The sequence below is a fragment of the Labrus bergylta genome, chromosome 1 (genome assembly GCF_963930695.1).
Source record: "Labrus bergylta chromosome 1, fLabBer1.1, whole genome shotgun sequence".
Taxonomy (NCBI): domain Eukaryota; kingdom Metazoa; phylum Chordata; class Actinopteri; order Labriformes; family Labridae; genus Labrus; species Labrus bergylta.
In genome coordinates this window covers 21,680,653-21,700,753 of record NC_089195.1, presented here as the reverse complement: position 1 = coordinate 21,700,753, position 20,101 = coordinate 21,680,653, and the positions used below count along the sequence as shown (strand labels likewise).

The following is a 20,101-nucleotide window of genomic DNA, read 5'->3' as shown; positions in this document are numbered from 1 at the left end:
AAACCAAACTCTAGTCCAGACTTCAAAACATCTGTTCAGAAAGTCACAAGAGACACCACAGATGCAATGTCCCTATTTGTTCGTAACACGAACAACATAACACATATTCCAACGCCAGATGTGAACAGCTGTACCTCTTAATTGACTTTAAACATAATTTGGAAACATGATATAAAGGGCCTAAGAAACCTTCATCTTTGATCCAAAGACTTTTTTCCACAAGGCATTATTCAGTTTAAAAGATATATAGCCTACAGTATGTATGTCCAGATGTTTTCGAGTTGAGCTGCATGTGTGAACACAGACAGCCACATCTTTTCGCACAGCATGCGACTGACACGATCTGCGTGCACTTAATGAAACTGCCTCATAATGTATGTTTTCTATTAGCCAGTATGGTCTCCACAATTTCATTTACACTGTGAATATGTCCAATTACACATAGCATTGATTGACAAAAACTGTAGTCACAACTGTAATCAGACTATGTTTCTCAGACACCATCTTGATGCTTCCTTTTCACATCCACATCACATCCCATCCATCAGGGAATAGTCCCCGCTGTGAGGTGCACTGGTGAAAGAGTGACCCAGGAAGATTTCAGGCGCAGGCTGTCAGAATTGTCTACATCCTGCCCTCGCTTTCACACATGCCAGAGTGAAAACAGCTTAAATGTCATCAAATACTGTGTGTGATGTCATTTTTTGAGGGCCAGAGGATGGAAACTGGTTTATTAAAAGTAACCCGGAGCACTGCATGCAGACCCACTTTACCCCATTATTTTTAATTGAATGACACACAGTGAAGAAAATGACTATTACTCATAAAGCAAATGACGAGCTCCTGCAGAGACAAGGAAGCTACGAGTTATTTTTTCAGGGTCTTTTAATTCTTAAAATAAAAAAATAAAAAATGACCGTCTGCAGTAAGTTTGGCGGTGTGTGTTTGCCTCTTCCTCGTCTCTCTGTGCGGTCCTGAGTTCGACAGATTGCCTCAAAGAAAGAACGAAGCCCATCAAACATTGATGAATGCCACTCTCTGCCTGCTGCTCCACTGATTTGCATCCCTACCCTGGCTCTGATTTCCTGCTCTGGGTCTCTCAAAGTGGATTCAAACACGCAAATGCACGTCAATTAAAGGCGGTATCTTAGAGCCAGTTCATTTATATTGAGCATGACACACAGCCACACACACACACACAGGGATATATTGCAGTATGAGACTGTCAGTGCTTTGTGCCACCAGTGCAGTTCTCTCTGAACATGTCCTGAGGGCAGATTATTTGCCACTGAAGCACTTTGCTATTTTACTCCTGCTTCTCAGTGAGGAGAAAAGAACAGCTGATGTCCTTCTGACAATGTAAGTTTAATGCACATATTATACAGCAGTTAGTTCCAACCAAGTAATCAGATTGGACAAGATGCATTCTATGAGTACTGCGATAAAGAGCAGTATACTTTTTAATATGTGTATCCCTCCGCCCTCAACCAGGTACTGTTGTCGCTGTTTATTAGCAATTACAGTCTAAAATGTTTGTCTCTTTTAATCAAGGCGGCCCCACTGAATCGCACAACAGACAAACATTCAGATAAATGTTCATTAAACAAAGTAAGTGATCTGATAAAATGTTTAGACACAAACAAAACAGTGATTGAGGCAGTGTATGAGAGGTCCTAGTCAAATTAAGAACTATTACAGTGGGCGGAGCAAATAATAATAATCTGTTGTTATTGTAGTTGTTTGTTGCATACTCCCACAATATGCTGCTTGTAAAACTGTTGTATAAAAATAGTACTTTCGGAGTTGCACTTTTGCACTGATGTGATCATCTCTGGTCAGACATGTCTGTGGCCTTGTGCCTCTACTGATATTCAGAACAGCATTGTTGATGTGATTTTGCTCAAATGCACCATGAGAACAATTCTCCCGTTCCCATGAATGTTTGCTACTTTGAGGTATAAGAAGCAAGTACGAAACAAAAGCAGCAACAATGAACTCTACATAAATATGCCTGCCATGCAAATATTGTGCTCTGTTTGGCATTCTAAGGCTTTTATAACATAAGCTGTAACCATGCAAAATACTTAATTTAAAAACAACATGTTCTTTGGTTTTGCAAGTAAAGCCAGATTTGGTGTAATTAGTTAGCCTGGCATGCTTACATTTGTAGCTTACTCTCCAACATAAAAGTGCAATGGCTTATACATTCCTTTTACATTTACTCTTGTGTCTTGGAAGACAGATACACATTTTTAACCTGACAGGCATGTTGTTCCTAGTTGCAACTGCTTGGCTGTAATTGGGCAGTTCTGCTTGGAGGGGGGTTCGACCAAATTGCTAATTTAGAGGATGAATGGACCCATAGTTTTGGATTACCTGTTGCAAAAAACAAAGGTAGTTCAAAGACACCTACTATCACACAACTTTAATTAGTGACTGATGTGAAAAAAGAATACAGTCTGAACATAGTCGCCTGTCTGTTTTGCCAAATGTGAGATTACACAAAATATCGTCTGAAGGCAGCACCCTCTGCTGTGTCTGTTCCAAGGATGTGCAAACACATTATTCCAGCACTTAGTCACACAAATGCTCTCTGTTTTGTACACAAGATGGAGAGAAAAGGGAAACCAAGGATGCTGGTCCTTTTATTCATTCCCAAGATTGATATGACATCCTCCAGATCTGAGGATTAGGAAGTAGCACAAGGGGCCCCTGGGCATTTTCTAAACTGCCTAAATCTGAGACGTGATATGGCTCCTATTAGATAAGCAAATGTGTCTGTAAATACATAATACATGACAGCCAGATGACTATGATGGGCTTGTTTTTGTACAAAGAAAGCGACTGAAGAGGGAGGCAATGTCTTGTGGAGCTAAAATGAATACATTGTGAGGTACTTAATGGTTTTCTTTTATTTGCATTTTTCTGTTTTTCTAAGCACCGGTTTGTTCAAGAAAACATGTGGGCTGGGTGAGAGTGAAAGGCAGCATCATCCTCAGGGGGTTCAAAGCACTTCCAATCCTCTGTATCACTGTCTTAAAGCCCTGAGCTGTAAGTGATCATGCAGCATTTGGTGTCTGTTGTTTTGAGTGGCTTGTTGACATGTGAAACTGTCCTTGTAAAGCGGAACGCTTCCGACTTTGGCATCTGTTTTCTTGCTGATATATACAATTTCGCAAATGTATTTCTTTTTTGGCAATGAGAAATTATCTGTGCTCCCCGGGTGGGAGATGAGTAATGTGTGTTAACATGAAGTGGAGCGCTGCATCATTTTAATGTGCAACAACAAGAAGATGGAGGTTTCTCTGCAAACACGAGCCTCCATTACAAGGCTTTACTAATCCATCCATGCAAATCCATGTCCAAAATGCGCCTTTTGTGTATAATCCTGACACAATTTCTGTGGGATTAGGATTTAGCAAGGGAGAAAAATGACTGGTGGAATACAGTGCATCAAAAAATAACAGCCAGTGTTGTGTTCAATTTGTTGTTTATCCCCCACCCGCCCCTATATATTACATCACATCAAAGAGACGACCACTTGAGAGAGAGAGAGGCAGCCGAAGGAGGTGTGCTTCAGGAAAAAGAGAACCACATTCTGCATGTATGGTGACATGTTGCTTTCGTGTGACACCAGCATATAGCTGCAGAACCAGAGAGTAAGTCTGCACGTAAAAGCAGATTAAATTGCTTTATCCTCAACCATAACAATTTATTCTACTTCAGTGTGACTTTTTGCTTGACACTGCATAATAGACTGCACTGCATATGGAAAGCAGGCATGATATGTTCAGCACACACTCTTCAGAGATATTATCTCCCCGAGCCATCTACTCTACCAGCTAGTCAATCAGCACTCCAGTCCAGAGGCTCTGGAGGAGAGGAGGGAATGTAATTTGACAAGAAAATAGTGGGGGGGGGAAGATGTTTCAATGCAACTGTGCTCTATTAAACAAATACAGTTAAAACATATGGAATTAGACATACTTTTACAATTTTGGATATATTACTTATTCCGATTGTGATAGAGTTACATACACTTTGTACGGTAAATATTAGTCAGCAGCTTATTTGCTAAGCTAAACTAGAGACATGGGCAGCAAGTCAAGCTATATATACTCTATATTTCAGACCCATAGGTCCATTTCATTATAAAAGCACAAGACATATAAACACAGGACATCAACAAAGGGATAAAATCACTGCAGTTCACAATTTGTAAGTATTTAAAATACAAAGAGACAATTGCACCAGTGTATCCAGAAACACAAAGAATACCTTGTGTCACTTAGTGTGGGCTGTCCAGAGGTAGCAAAATGTACATTAAAGCACCTTTTAAACCTGCTTATGATGCTTTTTATTTTAGGTAAATTTAAGAATGAAACAAGGATGGAATAACATATTAGGTTCATTAAGCCAAGGTTATTTTGTACTATGCCTACATGTGGGAAAAGTTAAGCTAGCTGACCCCTTGCTAGTCAATATGCTTAGCTTAGCTAACAAGCTGCTGACCTCAACTAGTGGAACAATTAAGAAGATTTTCTCATTCAACATCCATGTTGTTCAACTTGATGTCTGAATGGTTCTCAATGTTGTGAAATACTCTTTCAAATTTAATTTACATGTAACAACATCAGTCATTTGTGGTTGTTACAAATTTTAGAGGCACAGGTGTTTTTTAAAATGTTTTTATCTTAATAAAAGCAAAGAAACCAAAATTCTTCTCCAAACGAGTTAAGCTTTGATCGAGATGAAAACACAAAGTCCATAAGCAAGTCTAAAGTTCAAAACTCCATTCAAGCTACAAACTCATGACATTGTCACATTTGTGCTTTAAAGTATTGTGATTTCAATAGTAAGCTTTGGTGAGGACACATTTTGTTACCTTTGGACACACACAGGCTGATAGTTGTTTACCTGTATCTAGTCTTTATGCTAGTCCTGGCTAGCATCATATTTTTCAAACACCCATGATAGGGGTATCATCTAATGCTTGGCAAAACACTAATGAAGTCTATTTTTCACATTTCAAATGATTATATTAAATTCTCCTCATTTAGAGTATAATTTTGGTTTATTTGCATTGATAAGATAGAAACACAAAATCCACTTGTACCTCTAACGTTCGTAACTTCTTCAAACTACATTAACTTTTATCTATTTTTAGGGTTAAATGAAAAAAAAAGTATGTTTTAACAGCAGGCTTTAGGTCGGCTGGTAGTCAGATTTTACTACGATTTGACAAATTTATGCCAGCTATTTTCCAGTTTAATGTCTTAATGCTCAGCTAGGCTAGTTGGCCATCAAAATGTACAGACATCAGTGTGGGATACTAGTCTCATCTAATCCAAGAACAACAAAAATGCGAATAAGCATGCCATCCAAATTCAAGATCTTTTTTTCTGAATAAGAATATGTCCAATTTTTCAATGTATTCAATGATACAGTATTTAAAATGACATCTATTCTCATATCTCAAATCCCCCCTGAATGATAAATAAAGAATTTCTGACTTCTGATGTTAAGACAGGGGGCAGTATTGTTAGTAGTAGTATTTTGTATTGTTAAATTACAAAAAAGAATAAACAATACAATGAAAATAAAAATAAAAATAATGTCCTCTTCCCTTTTTCTTTTTCTTTAATGTCCTCTTCCCTTTTTCTCTTCCAGTGCGACTAGATGTACTCGTGTTTCTCAGGGCTAATCACTCTGTTTACAATGCTACATTTCAAATGCACTTCTGCCATCCACCTGGGGATGTCTCCAGGGACAGCTGTTATTAGGGTTATGAACCAGTGAATAACAAAGAACTTCGAAATGCAGCCCGGTCCGAGTTAAATGTAGAGTTTATTAGCTGGAAAAAGGGGCCTTAGTGATTTCCCAAAGGGCATGGCAAAGGTATTCATGATGGCCTTGAATGCAGAAGAGAGAAGTGCACAAACCGATTTCACACATTCTCCTTTTCACTTGCACGCTCTTTTAAAGTAACATCAGCCAGATTAATAATGCAATAATGCCAACTCTCCAAACAGGTTGCTCCAGATATAGCATAGTGTACTCTTGTGTCGTTTTTTTTTTTTTTTAGGTAATTACGGAAGCTTCTACAACCAAGGGGCTTTGCTTAGATAATCTCCTGCTTTGCTTGAGGCAGCAGAAGACTTTATTTTCAGAGCACAGCAGTTTGTCTCCAGCTGCAGGGGAAATGTCTGCTGTTTGGTATTATTTTCAGATAATTATTACACTCTTTTGGTTTAAAAAAAACCCCAACAACTTCCCTTACCAAAATAGCGCCAGGTACAATGACAAAACACTGCTTAATTTTGAAGCTCAAAACATTCCTTTGGGTATAATTCAAGCTGTGAAAATGTATTCTCTTTTCTCTTTTTACACACGGGGTCATCTTAAGCACCAGTGGGTCAGTGTCTTTACTGGAGGACACTACAGCAGGATGGATATTGAATTATTCTAATCTCTTTTACAGTTAAGCTCTGCCTCAGGATTCAGATTCTGCACTGATTGGAGTGTGGGAGAAACTGATACCTGGGTGCTTCGTTGCTGCGGGCGCACTACAAATCATCTGTATCTTTTTCCTGATCTCTATCCAGTTTCAAGTCGCAAGGAGGTGGGGGTTGTGGGGGGGTGGTGGGGACAAACCCACAGCTTAAGACATTAGTCATGAGGAAAAGGGGAGAAGTAACTCTCTCAGCACGCCTGCCCATGCCTGTTCCTAACAGCTCTTGACAATCTGTAGCGGATTAGTGTGATTTTAAGAGGAAAGTGAGCCTTGGAGTATGTTACACAACAGTAAAATATGCAGAGTACTGTATACACGGCATTATGATGCTGTAGGACTTATTTGCATTTCCCACCATAAAGGCACAGGATACAGAAACAAATGTACTTATCATATATTGATGGAGACAAATGTGTACTCTTTGTAAATATTTTAAATAATATTCCTGTATATTATAAGTGGGGTTTTTTTGGGGCGGGGGTTTACCGCAAAACACTTCAAATTACCTGTATGTGGATTTGTGGACGGACAACTTTTTGAGGCTTCCTGTGTATCCGGTAGATAGCAATAAAGGACTTTCAGCCACTTTTTTCCTTTTCTGTTATGTGTATAGCCTTACAGTCTTGCATCTTGAGAAGTTAGGATGGAGTTGGAGTTGAGAGTCAAAATCTAAGAATGGATCGTTAGCCGTACGTGGATGTCGTTTACTGTTTGAAACGAAAATCACAGCTAAATCATTTTAAGATGACTGCCAATCTCAGAACCCATCTGCAATCATCATCTATCATCGTCTGATGATGATTATATGCCTCTTGGAACAAATGCCTTTTTCTCTGTTATTCCGGTGTAGCAGGCAATTGGCATTAAACAACTTCCAGCCAAGACTTCCTTTCCACCGCGGCACATGTTGCAGACATAAACGCTCTCATGTCTTATCCATATGTCCATAACGTCCCCTGGAGTCTTGCTCTTTTCGTCTGTTTCTCGGGAGTCTCATTTCAAAACCAGATAATAATTTACACTGCAGCATCACTCTGGCTCACATAAGCGGCATGAGCCTGAAAAGAAAGTGGTTATCTTGTGATTTACAAACAACTGACAGGTCATAAATTAGCTGAAATTATAACATGGTGTTGTAGATTAGAAATATACACTTTGTCAGGTCTCTCCTCAAGAGGAGAAGGAAAAAAAGGTTTTAAAATGCTTGTTTGTCGAATGGAGTTTGGATCCATTATTTAATCATTTAAGGTAGTCAGGGAATCTAAGTTGATTTGCTTTCATGACATATGATCGAGCAGATTTGTTGCTTAAATTGAAATGTTTGATCTAGAATGGATCATTAGCTGAACTTTATGCAGATATCTGTGTAAATAAAATAATCATCAGAATACCACCAGTGGGAGCCGGTATGTGTGTTCCGCCTACTTTTGCTCTTCTTGCAGACTATTTTTCATGCATACACCAATGCCTTGTGATATGCGATCGGTCAGTACAGCCTGTACAACTTACGAACTGCAAATGAAAACCAACCACTGATGGGTTACAGGACTGCTTTATGAACGATTCTTTCCATCTCTTTTGCTCTCCACGTGGAATGTTTTCTTGTATATGGCGAATGTCGGTGGACAAGCAGAACCTGAAATCAAACCACTTCTGATACCAAAATCCAGTCCTGTGTATGAAGGGTCTGCATTTTTATGCAGAATCTGTGAATAGGTGTAAGATTCAGTCATCAAGCTTTAACGCAAAATGCAGACAGAAGGAGATATAGGAAACAGAAAGAAAGAAAGAAAGATGAAATCAATGTTGAATTTTCTCTCTGTAGTTATTTAACTTGTTACTGAAGGGCTGCAAGTTTTCCCCATTGCAAACACTACACATCCATAAGGTCTATAAGACACTTGGACCTGACCCCCAGCAGCCAGGACTGAAAACACTCTGTGAGATCAAAGCAGTGGAACCAGCCCTGGGCATCACCTGACCTGAATTCAATTAAAGCTTTACAGGCAGATCAGAGGGGAGGCTTAGAGGGAGAGAGAGAAAAGGCCGTTTCAGATACAGAACATTGTCAAGGACAAAAAACTGGGCAAAAGACAGAAGTGAGACCAAAAGTCAGGAGAGCAACATTTCGCACTTTGCATTCAGACACACAAGCTTAATCTGTTCCCTCCCCCTGCGCACACACACAACCCATAGGTCTTGTTCGTTTACTCAGCCTGTGGGCAAATGTGACTTTAATGAGCCGGTGCTGAATGGACATTAGGCAGAGATTCTCACTCTGCTGCTGGACCGCCAACTCCAGCAGCCCCCGCCCCCCCCCCCCCACTCTCTCCCTGCTCTGGCATTTTTTGGCAGCCACTTCACAGCACGGTGTTGAGTTTAGTCGTTAACCACATGTTCTAGGAAATAAATGAAGACATTTGCTTCTCCAATTTTCAAGTGCATCCATTTGGTCACTATCAAAATGGTTTGCAGTGCAGCAGTACAGTTCATAAACACAATTAGTGGAGAAAAATAACATAACATGAATGCTGTGTTGTGGTTTTTGCAAGATAAACACAATTTAAGGATGCACACTGAGCTGTGCATGCAGGGAACAGGAGAGAGGACCCATGATGTCAGAGCCCTTTCTCAAACTGAAGGTGTCAAATCTTTTGTCTTACATGCACTTTTGGAATAAAAGAGCCGATTAAAATGTTTCAATAGCCTGTCTGGTTTATGTAAGAAAAGCTTCACTACCAATTGGTTTGATCAATGCAATATGCATGAGAATTTACAAGTCACATTTTCATTCATTCATTAGTCTGAGGGGGGGTTCATCTGACAAATAATTAGATAAGCACAACGCCAAGGCAAAAACACATGGCCCAATGATCAAATACACCACTTTCTTCATCATGTTGTCCAGTCCTTTCACTCCTCCCCCTCAGAAGCTCTGTCACTGTGCCAAACGGAACTACTGTAGACAAGGCAATCAAGACTTTGCCATCTCTTTTGCTTCTTCTTTTTTTTTTTTTTTTACTTCCTGCTTGCTCCTATCACAGTTGCGATATTTCCGATATCACCTGAAGGCGGCAACAGCATGCAACTCCACCTGAACCATTGTGGAGGAGATGAGCAAGGCAATCCGTAGCCTACAGCTCTACTGTCTGAAAGCCACCAAGTGGGATGACTGTGAGCGGAGCGGAACAGAAGGCTCTGAGCACCGAGAGGCACTGAGTAGGAATACAAACTGACGGATCCTTACAAACACAAGCCTCCTTAACCATAGAGATGCTTTTGGAAAATATTTACCAAAAACCGCTAGGATTTATGTGAAGTTTTGGAGCGGCAGCCGGCGATCATCCAGCTGGTCTGGTGAGTATCTGAGTCAAATTTGAACACATGGGGCTCGTGGTTTCGCTTCAAAAGGAGGTTAAAGACGACTCTTTAAACTTTGTGCTCAACTCATAGTGTATTTTAGAAGGCGTCGAAGAATAGTGCGAGTGTCTGTTTGACTTGTGCCAGACATCAATGTGCACAAATACGCACACTTAACGCGCACGCACGCAGGCAATAGCAGCAGAAGTTGACAAGTTATCAAGCTGCATGCAGCACGGGCTTTCTGCAGGCGCACCATCTGAATCACTGCAGTCCGGGAAAGAGCAGTGAGACAGCGCCATCAATCGCATGGCAGACACACTCCTGTAGCTCCCGTAGAAGGAACGTGGCTGCATCTTTTTTTGGTTCGTCTGCGTGTCTGTGTGAGGACAGGGGTCGATGGGATCAGAGACTGCATGTCGAGTGTACCTCCACCAGCAGTCATCCGGCTCTAATGCCAAAATACAAGCCCCGGGACCCTCTGCTGGGCACTATATTACCAGCCTTACCCAGGATAAAACAAAACATACCATTAGTGAGAGTAATGAGAAGAGGATAATCTCCAGAATTGATGTGAAAACTGATGAAATGCAAGAGCACGCGCAAAGGAAGTTTGCATTTGCAAGTAGGCTATTATAAGCCTATTTATCATCATTGGGCGAATTGCGAGTTCTTTTTAGAAAATAGTTTCTTCTCATCTTTACGCTGACAACAAAACCATGATGTGAATCCACGGGTCATTTTTCAAACAAAGCGAGCATAAATAATCGTTTAATTGCAGATGTCTTTATAGTGTTTTTTTTTTTTCTGTGCCATAGCTTGAGGTCACACTAAACTCACATTTTCAGCTCTTTCCCCACAAGTAACCTGATAACCAATGGTAGGCTCTATATGAATTGGTTTGGGTTGCAGCTGTAAAGCCGGATATTGGATTAAGGTTATTCCCAGTTTGGCTGAACAAGGTTTTGCCCTTTTTAAGGACCGTCTCACGTGCTGTGCTCTTAACTCAAGGAAACGGTGTTAAAATTAGCGCGTTGTATTGATGAACAAAGATGAAGACAGATATTTGAAACTGCACTTTTAATGGATGGAAATTCAAAATAGCTTATTTGCCCAACATATTTGTTACAACATGCATTTTGAGTCAAATATAAAAAAAAAAATATTTGCATAAAGCCCTAAAGTCAAACTCAAGACCTCGAAGTGGATTACACATTTTAAAGTTTTGGTCAGATACTTTTCCAGTAAAGGGACGCCAATTATAGGCTAAATAGATCACCTGTGGGCTAGTTATAGGTAAAGTCGTTGTTTTGGGATTCATTATTAATCTGATTAAGTTGAGCACAACCCTAAATAGATATTAAATAAATACATATTCAATGTAACCACAGAAATTCACAGTAGGGTACTTCCCGGGTCCTGGGTTCACAGCGGAAAGGTTTTATCCTGCTGCCAGCCGGTAAGTAGATCCGGACTTTCAGCAGCGCGGAGAGATACCAGTAGCTCCCGTGTGGGAGAGAAAGGGAAGCAGTGAGGGGAAAGAGAGAGAGAGAGAGAGAGGCTGCTTGTGTGTCTGTGCCTGCTTGCCTGCCTGGTGGTGGTAGATGGAGTAACGGAGAGGAGACGAGTCCACGTACTACCATGCCGAGATTTGGACTAGACAAACTACATGCAAAACCTCCAAATATGCGAAATTAATAAAAGAAGAGGTACGTAAATCGTTACTTGTGTAAACGGTGGATAACTTTTGCCAGAAGCGTCTTAGCTTCGGCGCCTTTATACGTTTTAAAAAGTTGGGAAAGGTTGGCTCTCGCTATTGTGAGCGGTGAAAGAAAGCAGGCGCCGCTTCTCTCAATGCCTTACAGAGAAGTTTCGCTTTAACAAAACTAGTCGCTCAATGTCTTTTTCACAAGGGCATTTCTGTCTATAATTCATCCGGACAGTACTTTTTTTTGCCTTTTTTTTTTTTTTTTTTACATTGTCGTGGAAAATTTTGCAAGTGCCTTTTCCAGCCTATTTCTGCTCAGCGCGAGGCTGCCACCGTCTCGTGAAGTGAACAGTTTGAGTTGGGGGATGGGGTTAGAAAAGAAAATGTAGCTCTAAAGTTATTTTCTTGAAACATTTTAGCCGCCTTGAAATGAAAAAAAAATGAGTAGGAGGTTTCGTGGATACCGAAATAAGCCAAAGTCAATAGTTTTTTTTGTTTGTTTGATGTGTGTGTGTGCAGAAGCTGCAGAAGTTGGGATTTTCTCTGGAATTTTTTTTACAATGGTCGCACACAAGCAGATGGTTCTTTTGTACCTGCAGGCTAGAATGGGATACTTTCAGATTTAAGGTAACTTAAACGAGAATCTGTTACTTGTTAACCGAGCATAAAGCAGTAATATCTAAACCTTGTAGGGGTCAGTTTTGGCACGTGAAAAGTACAGGGTTGTTTTTTTTTTTTTATACAACACTCTTGTGCAGACATAGCGACGTCTTGCTTTTATTTGTCTTTGTACGGACTCCCACGCAGCTCGAGACGTCGTAAAGCGGCTGTTAACGAATGAATGTGCAATTTCAAAGCAGTTGCACTTTATTATCCTCCTGTGATTATGACACTGACTGTAATTCGATAAGACAGAATGAGTTATCTGTTAATGTGTAACTGCTTTTGGTATCGTTGTAACTTACTTCATTAACTAGCTGTAGGTAGGCTAAATTAGACTTTGAAATCCTAAGGTACAGCATTTTGATTTTTTTATTGCATGTCCATACACGAGATAAAGAGAGTATTATTAATGAGCAGTCGGAGTTATTGCATTAACAGGGAAATTTAAAGATTTTTATTTTTTTTTTTTTTTTTTTTTTTTTACTGCCTGTTCTTTCACTGAGCTCATTAAGCCTGTGTTTAAATCCGGCTTCTCTGTAGTGAAGCTCATATAGTTGGCATCTGGCAGTGTGCAGACAGGGTAGCAGAAAGTACAGCCTTAGATCTCCTCACCTGACTGACTTCTCCGCTTTTTCCTCATTTCCACATGGAACCTATTTGGCCGTTTATAAGCACGGCCATCACTTGCCATAACGTTCAAAGGAGTCTGGGAAAGTGCACTGTGAAAAAAGGAGCAGGTTATGGCATTAGGAAGACTCTTTTTGTGTCTCTGTAACTATGTGTTTTTTTGCTGCTGACTGTCTTGGCCAGGTCTCCCTTGGGAAAGAGGTTCTTCATCTCAATGGGACCAACCTGGTTAAAAAAATAATTCTAGGGGGAATAATAATTTCACGTGGTTATGTGCTATTTTTTTAAAATTCCTACTGTTTAATGCCAGTTCGCTTTCTGTGGAATGTTTGATACTCACTCTCAATTTTCTGTGTTTCCAGGTTGTTCTGTGAAGATCACGGTACGATAATGGGGAAGCACTTGGTTTCACTGCTTGTGCTGCTCCTGCAGCTGCTCTGTGGCTGTGCAGGGAACCAAAGGACGGTCGGGGCAGCCTCCATGCAATTCACCCACTCTGTTTACAATGCCACCATATACGAGAACTCTGCTGCTAAGACTTACCTAGAGAGTCACAGCAAGATGGGGATCTACATCACAGACCCAACCTGGGAAGTACGGTACAAAATCATCTCTGGAGATAATGAGAACCTATTCAAAGCAGAGGACTACCTGCTGGGAGATTTCAGTTTTATGCGAATAAGGACCAAAGGAGGCAGCACTGCCATTCTGAACCGGGAGGTTAAAGACCACTACATGCTGACTGTTAAGGCGTCAGAGAGAACCACTAACTTTGAGTGTCGCACTAGAGTAAAGGTACAGGTACAGGACACCAATGATTTAAGGCCTCTCTTCTCGCCGACATCCTATAGCATCTCTCTGCCTGAGAACACAGCCATACGCACCAGTGTGGCCAAGGTCACAGCTACGGATGCAGATATTGGTACGAATGGAGAGTACTACTATAGTTTCAGGGAGTGGACGGACATGTTTGCAGTTCATCCGACAAGCGGCGTGGTGACGCTGACCGGCAAGCTTGACTACTCTGAGACAAAGCTGTACGAGTTGGAGATCCTGGCTGTCGACAGAGGGATGAAGCTGTACGGCAGCAGTGGATTCAGCAGTATGGCCAAACTCACAGTGAGGGTGGAGCAGGCCAACGAGCACGCCCCTGTGATCACTGCTGTAACCTTAGCGCCCTCAGACACAGATCATGACCCCACCTACGCTATTGTGACAGTAGAGGATAGTGACCAGGGACCAAATGGAGAGATAGCATCATTGAGTATTGTAGCTGGTGACCCTCTTCAGCAGTTCAAACCTGTGAGAACCAGCCCTGGGAGCAAGGAGTATAAAATCAAAGCTGTAAAAGAGGTAGACTGGGACAGCCAGCCTTTTGGATACAACCTCACTTTACAGGCGAAGGACAAAGGCAGCCCCCCTCAATTTTCATCTGCTAAATTGGTACATGTCACCTCTACACAGTTCAAAGTGGGCCCTCCTGTTTTTGAAAGGGCCGTTTACAGAGTCAATCTGAGTGAATTTGCCCCTCTTCACACACCTGTCACTATGGTAACAGCCATGCCGAAGTACCCACAGCTAAAATATTCTTTCAGACACAAATCTGACAAGAACAAATTTACTATCAATCCAGATACTGGCTTAATCAGCACGACAGGACCAATCAATGCTGACTCTGCCTCAAGATTTGAGTTAGATGTGATTACCAGTGACAAAAAAGCGGCCACAAAAGTAATTGTTGATGTGATTGATGTGAATAATAATGGACCAGAGTTTGAGCAGACATCTTACAAGGCCAGTGTTGATGAGAATGTACCAATAGGGACCAGTGTGGTTACAGTTAAAGCCACTGATTTGGACAAAGGAGAGAATGGCTATGTGACCTACAGCATTACCAATTTGAGCCCTCAGCCATTCGTCATCGATTACTTCTCTGGTGTCATCAGTGCTTCAGAGGTTATGGATTATGAGCTCATGCCAAGGATTTACAATCTCAAAGTCAGGGCATCGGATTGGGGATCCCCTTTCCGGAGAGAGGTGGAGGCATCGGTCACAATAACATTAAATAACCTGAATGACAATAAGCCTCTGTTTGAAAATGTAGACTGTGAAGTCACTGTGCCGAGAGATCACGGCATTGGAGAGCAGATTACAACAGTATCTGCCATTGATGCTGATGAACTACAGCTAGTACGGTACTACATTAGAGCTGGAAATGATCTTGATCTGTTTGAACTGAACCCAAACTCTGGCATGCTTTCACTGAAGCACACACTGAGTGAGGGAGAGGCAGCTAAAGTGTCCCATCATAGTTTACAGATCGTTGCGACGGATGGCGAACACGAGACTCACCCTATGATCATGAACATAACTGTCATCACGGCGCGCAAGCCTGTCCAGTTGAAATGTGTTGAAACTGGTGTTGCTACGATGCTGGCTGAAAAGCTACTCCAGGGCAGCAAAATCCACACTCAAACTGAGCCAGATGACAACTTAATGGACATTCACTCAGTCAACCGGTACTCTCCGCAGTTCGCAGAGTCTTTCCCCAGTGTCATTGAAGTTAAAGAGGACCTCCCTGTTGGGGCCCGGATTGTCCATTTAAGTGCTACAGACTCAGACAGTGGCTTCAATGGGAAACTAGTGTACGTTATCTCAGGGGGGGACACAGAAAGCCACTTCATTGTAGATATGGAAACTGGTTGGCTTTTGGTTTATTCTCCTCTCGACAGGGAAACAGCGGACTATTACAACCTCAACATAACAGTTTACGATCTCGGAATACCACAGAAATCCTCATCACGCCTCTTGGGTGTTAAGATTTTAGATGCAAACGATAACAGCCCTCAATTCTTGCAAGATACGTACTCTGTTGAAATAAGCGAGAACACACCTGTTGGGACGGAAATTATCCAGGTGGATTCCACTGACAAGGATCAAGGACGTAATGGGGTGGTGAGGTATTCAATTTTGGGAGGAACCAATCATTTTGCCATCAATGAGGAGACCGGTGTTGTGACTGTGACAAAGCCGTTGGATCGTGAGCTTCATCCGATTTATGTCCTTAAGATCGCATCGCGTGACCAGGCTGTGAACGAGCCTCAGCTAGTGTCCACAGTGCCGCTTAAAATCACTTTGGAAGACGTGAATGATAATCCACCTAAATTTGTACCCCCAAATTATCGCGTGAAAGTTCGGGAAGACCTTCCTATCGGTACTGTGATTATGTGGCTAGAAGCTCATGATCCCGATATTGGACCTTCAAGTCAGGTACGATACAGCCTTATTGATAACGGAGATGGGAATTTTGAAGTGGACAAACTTAGCGGTGCTCTACGGATTGTGCAAAACCTAGATTATGAGACCAAGCAGGTGTACAATCTGACCGCTAAAGCTAAAGACAAAGGGAAGCCAATGTCCTTGTCATCAACCTGTTTCATTGAGGTGGATGTGGTGGATGTTAATGAGAATCTGTACAGGCCTCTGTTCCGATCGTTTGTCGAAAAGGGATTTATAAAAGAGGATGCACTCGTTGGGACTTCCGTGATGACCGTAACAGCCGAGGATGAGGACACGGGTCAAGATGGAGAGATTCGATACTCAATACGAGATGGATCTGGCCTGGGGATATTTACCATCGATGAGGAAACTGGTGAGTCTCTTTTTCCTTTGTCACTATCTGAGAAGCCTGTGATAAATCCTGAAAAAGACAGCTTGAATGAATTTGCATAGGGTAAGTTTCATGCAGTTGGAGTTTATCCAGCCGTGCCACTTCGTGGAACAATGAGGCAAAGGGAGTCTCCCTGCAGACAGTCAAGGTTTTGGAAGAATTGACAGCATGAACACATTGACTAGCTGTCTCTCTAACATGTGTGGACATTCCTGAGCTATGCTCTCAGACATAAATACATTTTACAATAGTTCCAGTTGTAAATTGGCAATATCTGTTGGACCTGAGGTTAAAAAATTCTAATTGCATTCATATACCAGCATATTTTCAATACTCAAGGCAGGATTTGCTTGAGGGTTTCTTATTATTTTGCAGAAAAAATGTTAATACTTACCCAGCTGCCCAGAATGAGTCTAACAGCTGACTCAAATTAGCTCAAAATAAGCAGTCTGGAATTCCAGGAGTTCCTGCCCAAAACCTCACAATCACCTGACTTGGATGTTTTGCACTTGGCCGGCTGCCCCCTATTTAAAAATGCTAACCACATTCCAGTGCTGCTTAATGTGACTTTTCCATATTTTTAAACAAAATTTCTCTCAGAATTATACATATTTAATGTCTAAATGAGGCGGTGAAACTTAATGCATAAAACATTGATTTCTCTGGGCACATGTAACCTCAAAGGTTCAAATCTGCATAATAAAGCTGGAATAAAATGTTTTACTCTGCTACTGACTTTTACTGTTAAAAAATGGCTTTTATCTCCAGTTTAATGTTTATTACAAATCAGGTATTATTCATTAAGTTGACAGGAAGTCTCTTCAGTGACTCTGTTGGGAAATACTTTCTTCTGCCTGGTAAATTTAGCACAAGGAGATGAGTCTGTATGAAGGATCTGTCCTGCAGGGCTTGGTGTCAGCTGCTGTGTGTTTGTGATTGTTTCTGTGGTCGTGCTTGGGTGTCTGATTTGTAATAAGATTATGTTTTATGAACAGAGATGCAGAGGTATTCAAAGCTTGACTGTCTCTGCTTTCATGGAAATGTAATGGGCTATTCTGTGTTATTGTTGTTCAATTTCTTCCCATTTGAATTGCAAATTAACTGTTTTTGAGGTTAAATGTAGCAAAAGATGGACTGCATTTGCAGAGCAGCTAGTCCATGCCTAACTACATATTCTGAGTCGGGTACATATTCATGGAGCCAGGTCTGATCTTAGACTTAATCCCAGAGGGCCTATATTTAGTGATTGTCTGGAGGTGCAATGATGTGATTGTCCAGGGTGGGGTTCTGTTATTATGGATTACATCTGAGGTCAGTAAACAACTAAATAAAGCCAAGGTGGTAGTGCCCCTCCTATGATTTAACTAGACGTAGGGTGCGGTTCTTAAGGCTACCATATGTATTTAGAATATTTGCTGCTTAGAGGAAAATATAAGCATGGCTTCACACCCCACTATATACTCAGTGCTGCAGCTGCATGTTGTGAATCTAAACCAGCATGTTTTAAAATGGTTAAAAATAAGAAATCAAATGAAAAAGTGGTGTGTGGGTAAAAATTCCAGGAGCCACACACCTTCAGTTATGGAATTATTTTTTAAGAGTGAGAATTAGTCAGGCAGACTGCTCAGTTTACTCCTGTTATATTTGATGCTTGTAATTTTAAACCCATCTATTGAAGTGTATTGTTTCTTTAATCATCACATTATAAATCACTACTCTTTCAGCTAGTCCTTATTTATTAGCATCCAAAACAACAATCCAGTAACTAAAATAGTACTTAGTGGGTAACAAAGTGTTAGTATGGAAAGCATTGCACTCTGTGGTGGTTGGTGTGAGAAGATAGTGAGTGATTCCCACAGAGTTGGTGTCTTAACATTTCTGAACAAAGGTTGTATTTTAGAAAAGGCAGTGCTTGCTACCCACTTGACTGGCAATCCCAAACCACACAAGGAACAATGAACGTATTTGTTGTGATATATAGGGATGAAATTTAAACATGGTGTGTGCTCTTGTGGTTTGTCGACTGCTATTCTGTTCTCATTTGCATCAACTTTAAGAAAACCCCTTTGTATGCAAGCCTGGCCTCCAGATATGGTTTCCTTTCCTTCAAGCTGCTCAGGGAGTCCATGGCAACTGTTTGTCCAGACATTCTCTATGTTATTAAAAGCTCCTTGGTCACTGGCTTGGTGCCATCTTATTTTAAACTTATTTTATCAAGTCTCTTCGCTGGGCCCATTCCCAAGCTGTAGGCCAATATTACCATTTCTTTCTTTTATGAATAACATTTGGTAATGTTCACAAGATGTAAGACACATTTGGACCTAAATGACTTGGGAAAGAACATATGTTTTATACTAAAAACTTTTTTAAAAGTTTGTAACAATAAGATTCAGCATAGAAAGGGTAAAATGTATATTTTAAGTCTAGCTCTAAACCCTGAATTATTATTACAAGAGATTTTAGATCTTTCCCTTGTCATGTTTTTAATTTATTTAATCCATTTTGTGCTGGGAAGGAGGCAATTGAGGCACTGAGGTCTTGTATGTCGTCAGTGGCTGGCTACAGCCTTACATGTTGCTGCCCTGGAGGTCAACTGATATGGGTTTTCAAGGGCTCATGCCAAGTTTAAAAAGGCAAGCGTGGAAAATTGCAGACGTGATGGATTTCTTTTTTACCCGTTTCCCATTAAGAAAGGCTCTGCAGCTGCTGCTCTTAAACCATGGAAAGCAATTTTTAAAGAAGTTAGCACTCCCTGGCTGGACTCACACCATCAGCTGATAGCAGGGCTGTAGAGTAATCCAATGGAGCACTGTGTGCAGTATGTGAGTCAGTAGTTAAGATAGTTGTGATAATTTTAACTCTTTGTGCAGGGTCAATGTTTTAGATATAGCCAGATATGAAGGGTTCAGCTAATTTTTTAAACAATTATTAAAAAAGTAGTTTTGAATAAATTAAGTCCATGAACCCATCTGAGGTCATCTTCCAACGCTTATCGAAACAAATGAGCTATAAAATAATTCTTATCATCATAAGCAAGTTTGACTCCATAAAACACACCTGACAACCGACACACCTTAGATGAGGCATGTTAAAGCGATAAAAAAGGTGAGGGCATTTTATAATGAGTAATCTTCTTCTCATTTCCTGTCGTCTGGTTTTACTAAGAAAAAAAGCGGAGAACTCATCGATCAAAAGTTCAGTTAGACAATGGTTAATGTAAAAGTGGTGCAATGTCTTACACCACTTTAACATTAACCATCTCAGAAGTGTTTCTTTTTTACAATATATATAAAAAAAGTTTTAGACTTAGTCATTTTCAGATGTATCTTAATTAGAGTAGTCATTGTTATAGTCTAGATTAAGTCAGTGGAACTCAATCTTTAATTTAGTCTAATTTTAGTCAGTGTAATTTGAGTCTTATGTGAGTCAATGTTTAAGTTATGATTTTCTCAGACCGTTTCATGATACCTAACTGGATTTGACAGGAAACTGTATTTCTCCTGGCTGTAACAATTCTAATAATAAGTTAGAAAACAAAAGTTTTAGCTGTCTCTGCTAA

At 40.7% G+C, this 20,101-nt stretch overlaps 1 protein-coding gene across 2 annotated transcripts in view; it reads left to right on the top strand.

Moving 5' to 3' along the window:
• Positions 1-11,441: 11,441 nt before the first annotated feature.
• fat1a (FAT atypical cadherin 1a) overlaps positions 11,442-20,101 on the top strand; it is a 78,686-nt gene continuing 70,026 nt past the window's right edge. Inside the window, exons 1-2 of one of the 2 annotated variants that reach the window (XM_065956569.1) lie at positions 11,442-11,583; positions 13,235-16,524. In XM_065956569.1, coding sequence (XP_065812641.1) covers positions 13,263-16,524 — 3,262 coding nt within the window. In that variant the 5' untranslated portion in view covers positions 11,442-11,583; positions 13,235-13,262. The remainder of the gene's footprint in view (positions 11,584-13,234; positions 16,525-20,101) is intronic. The other variant, XM_020647177.3, reaches the window with a different exon arrangement.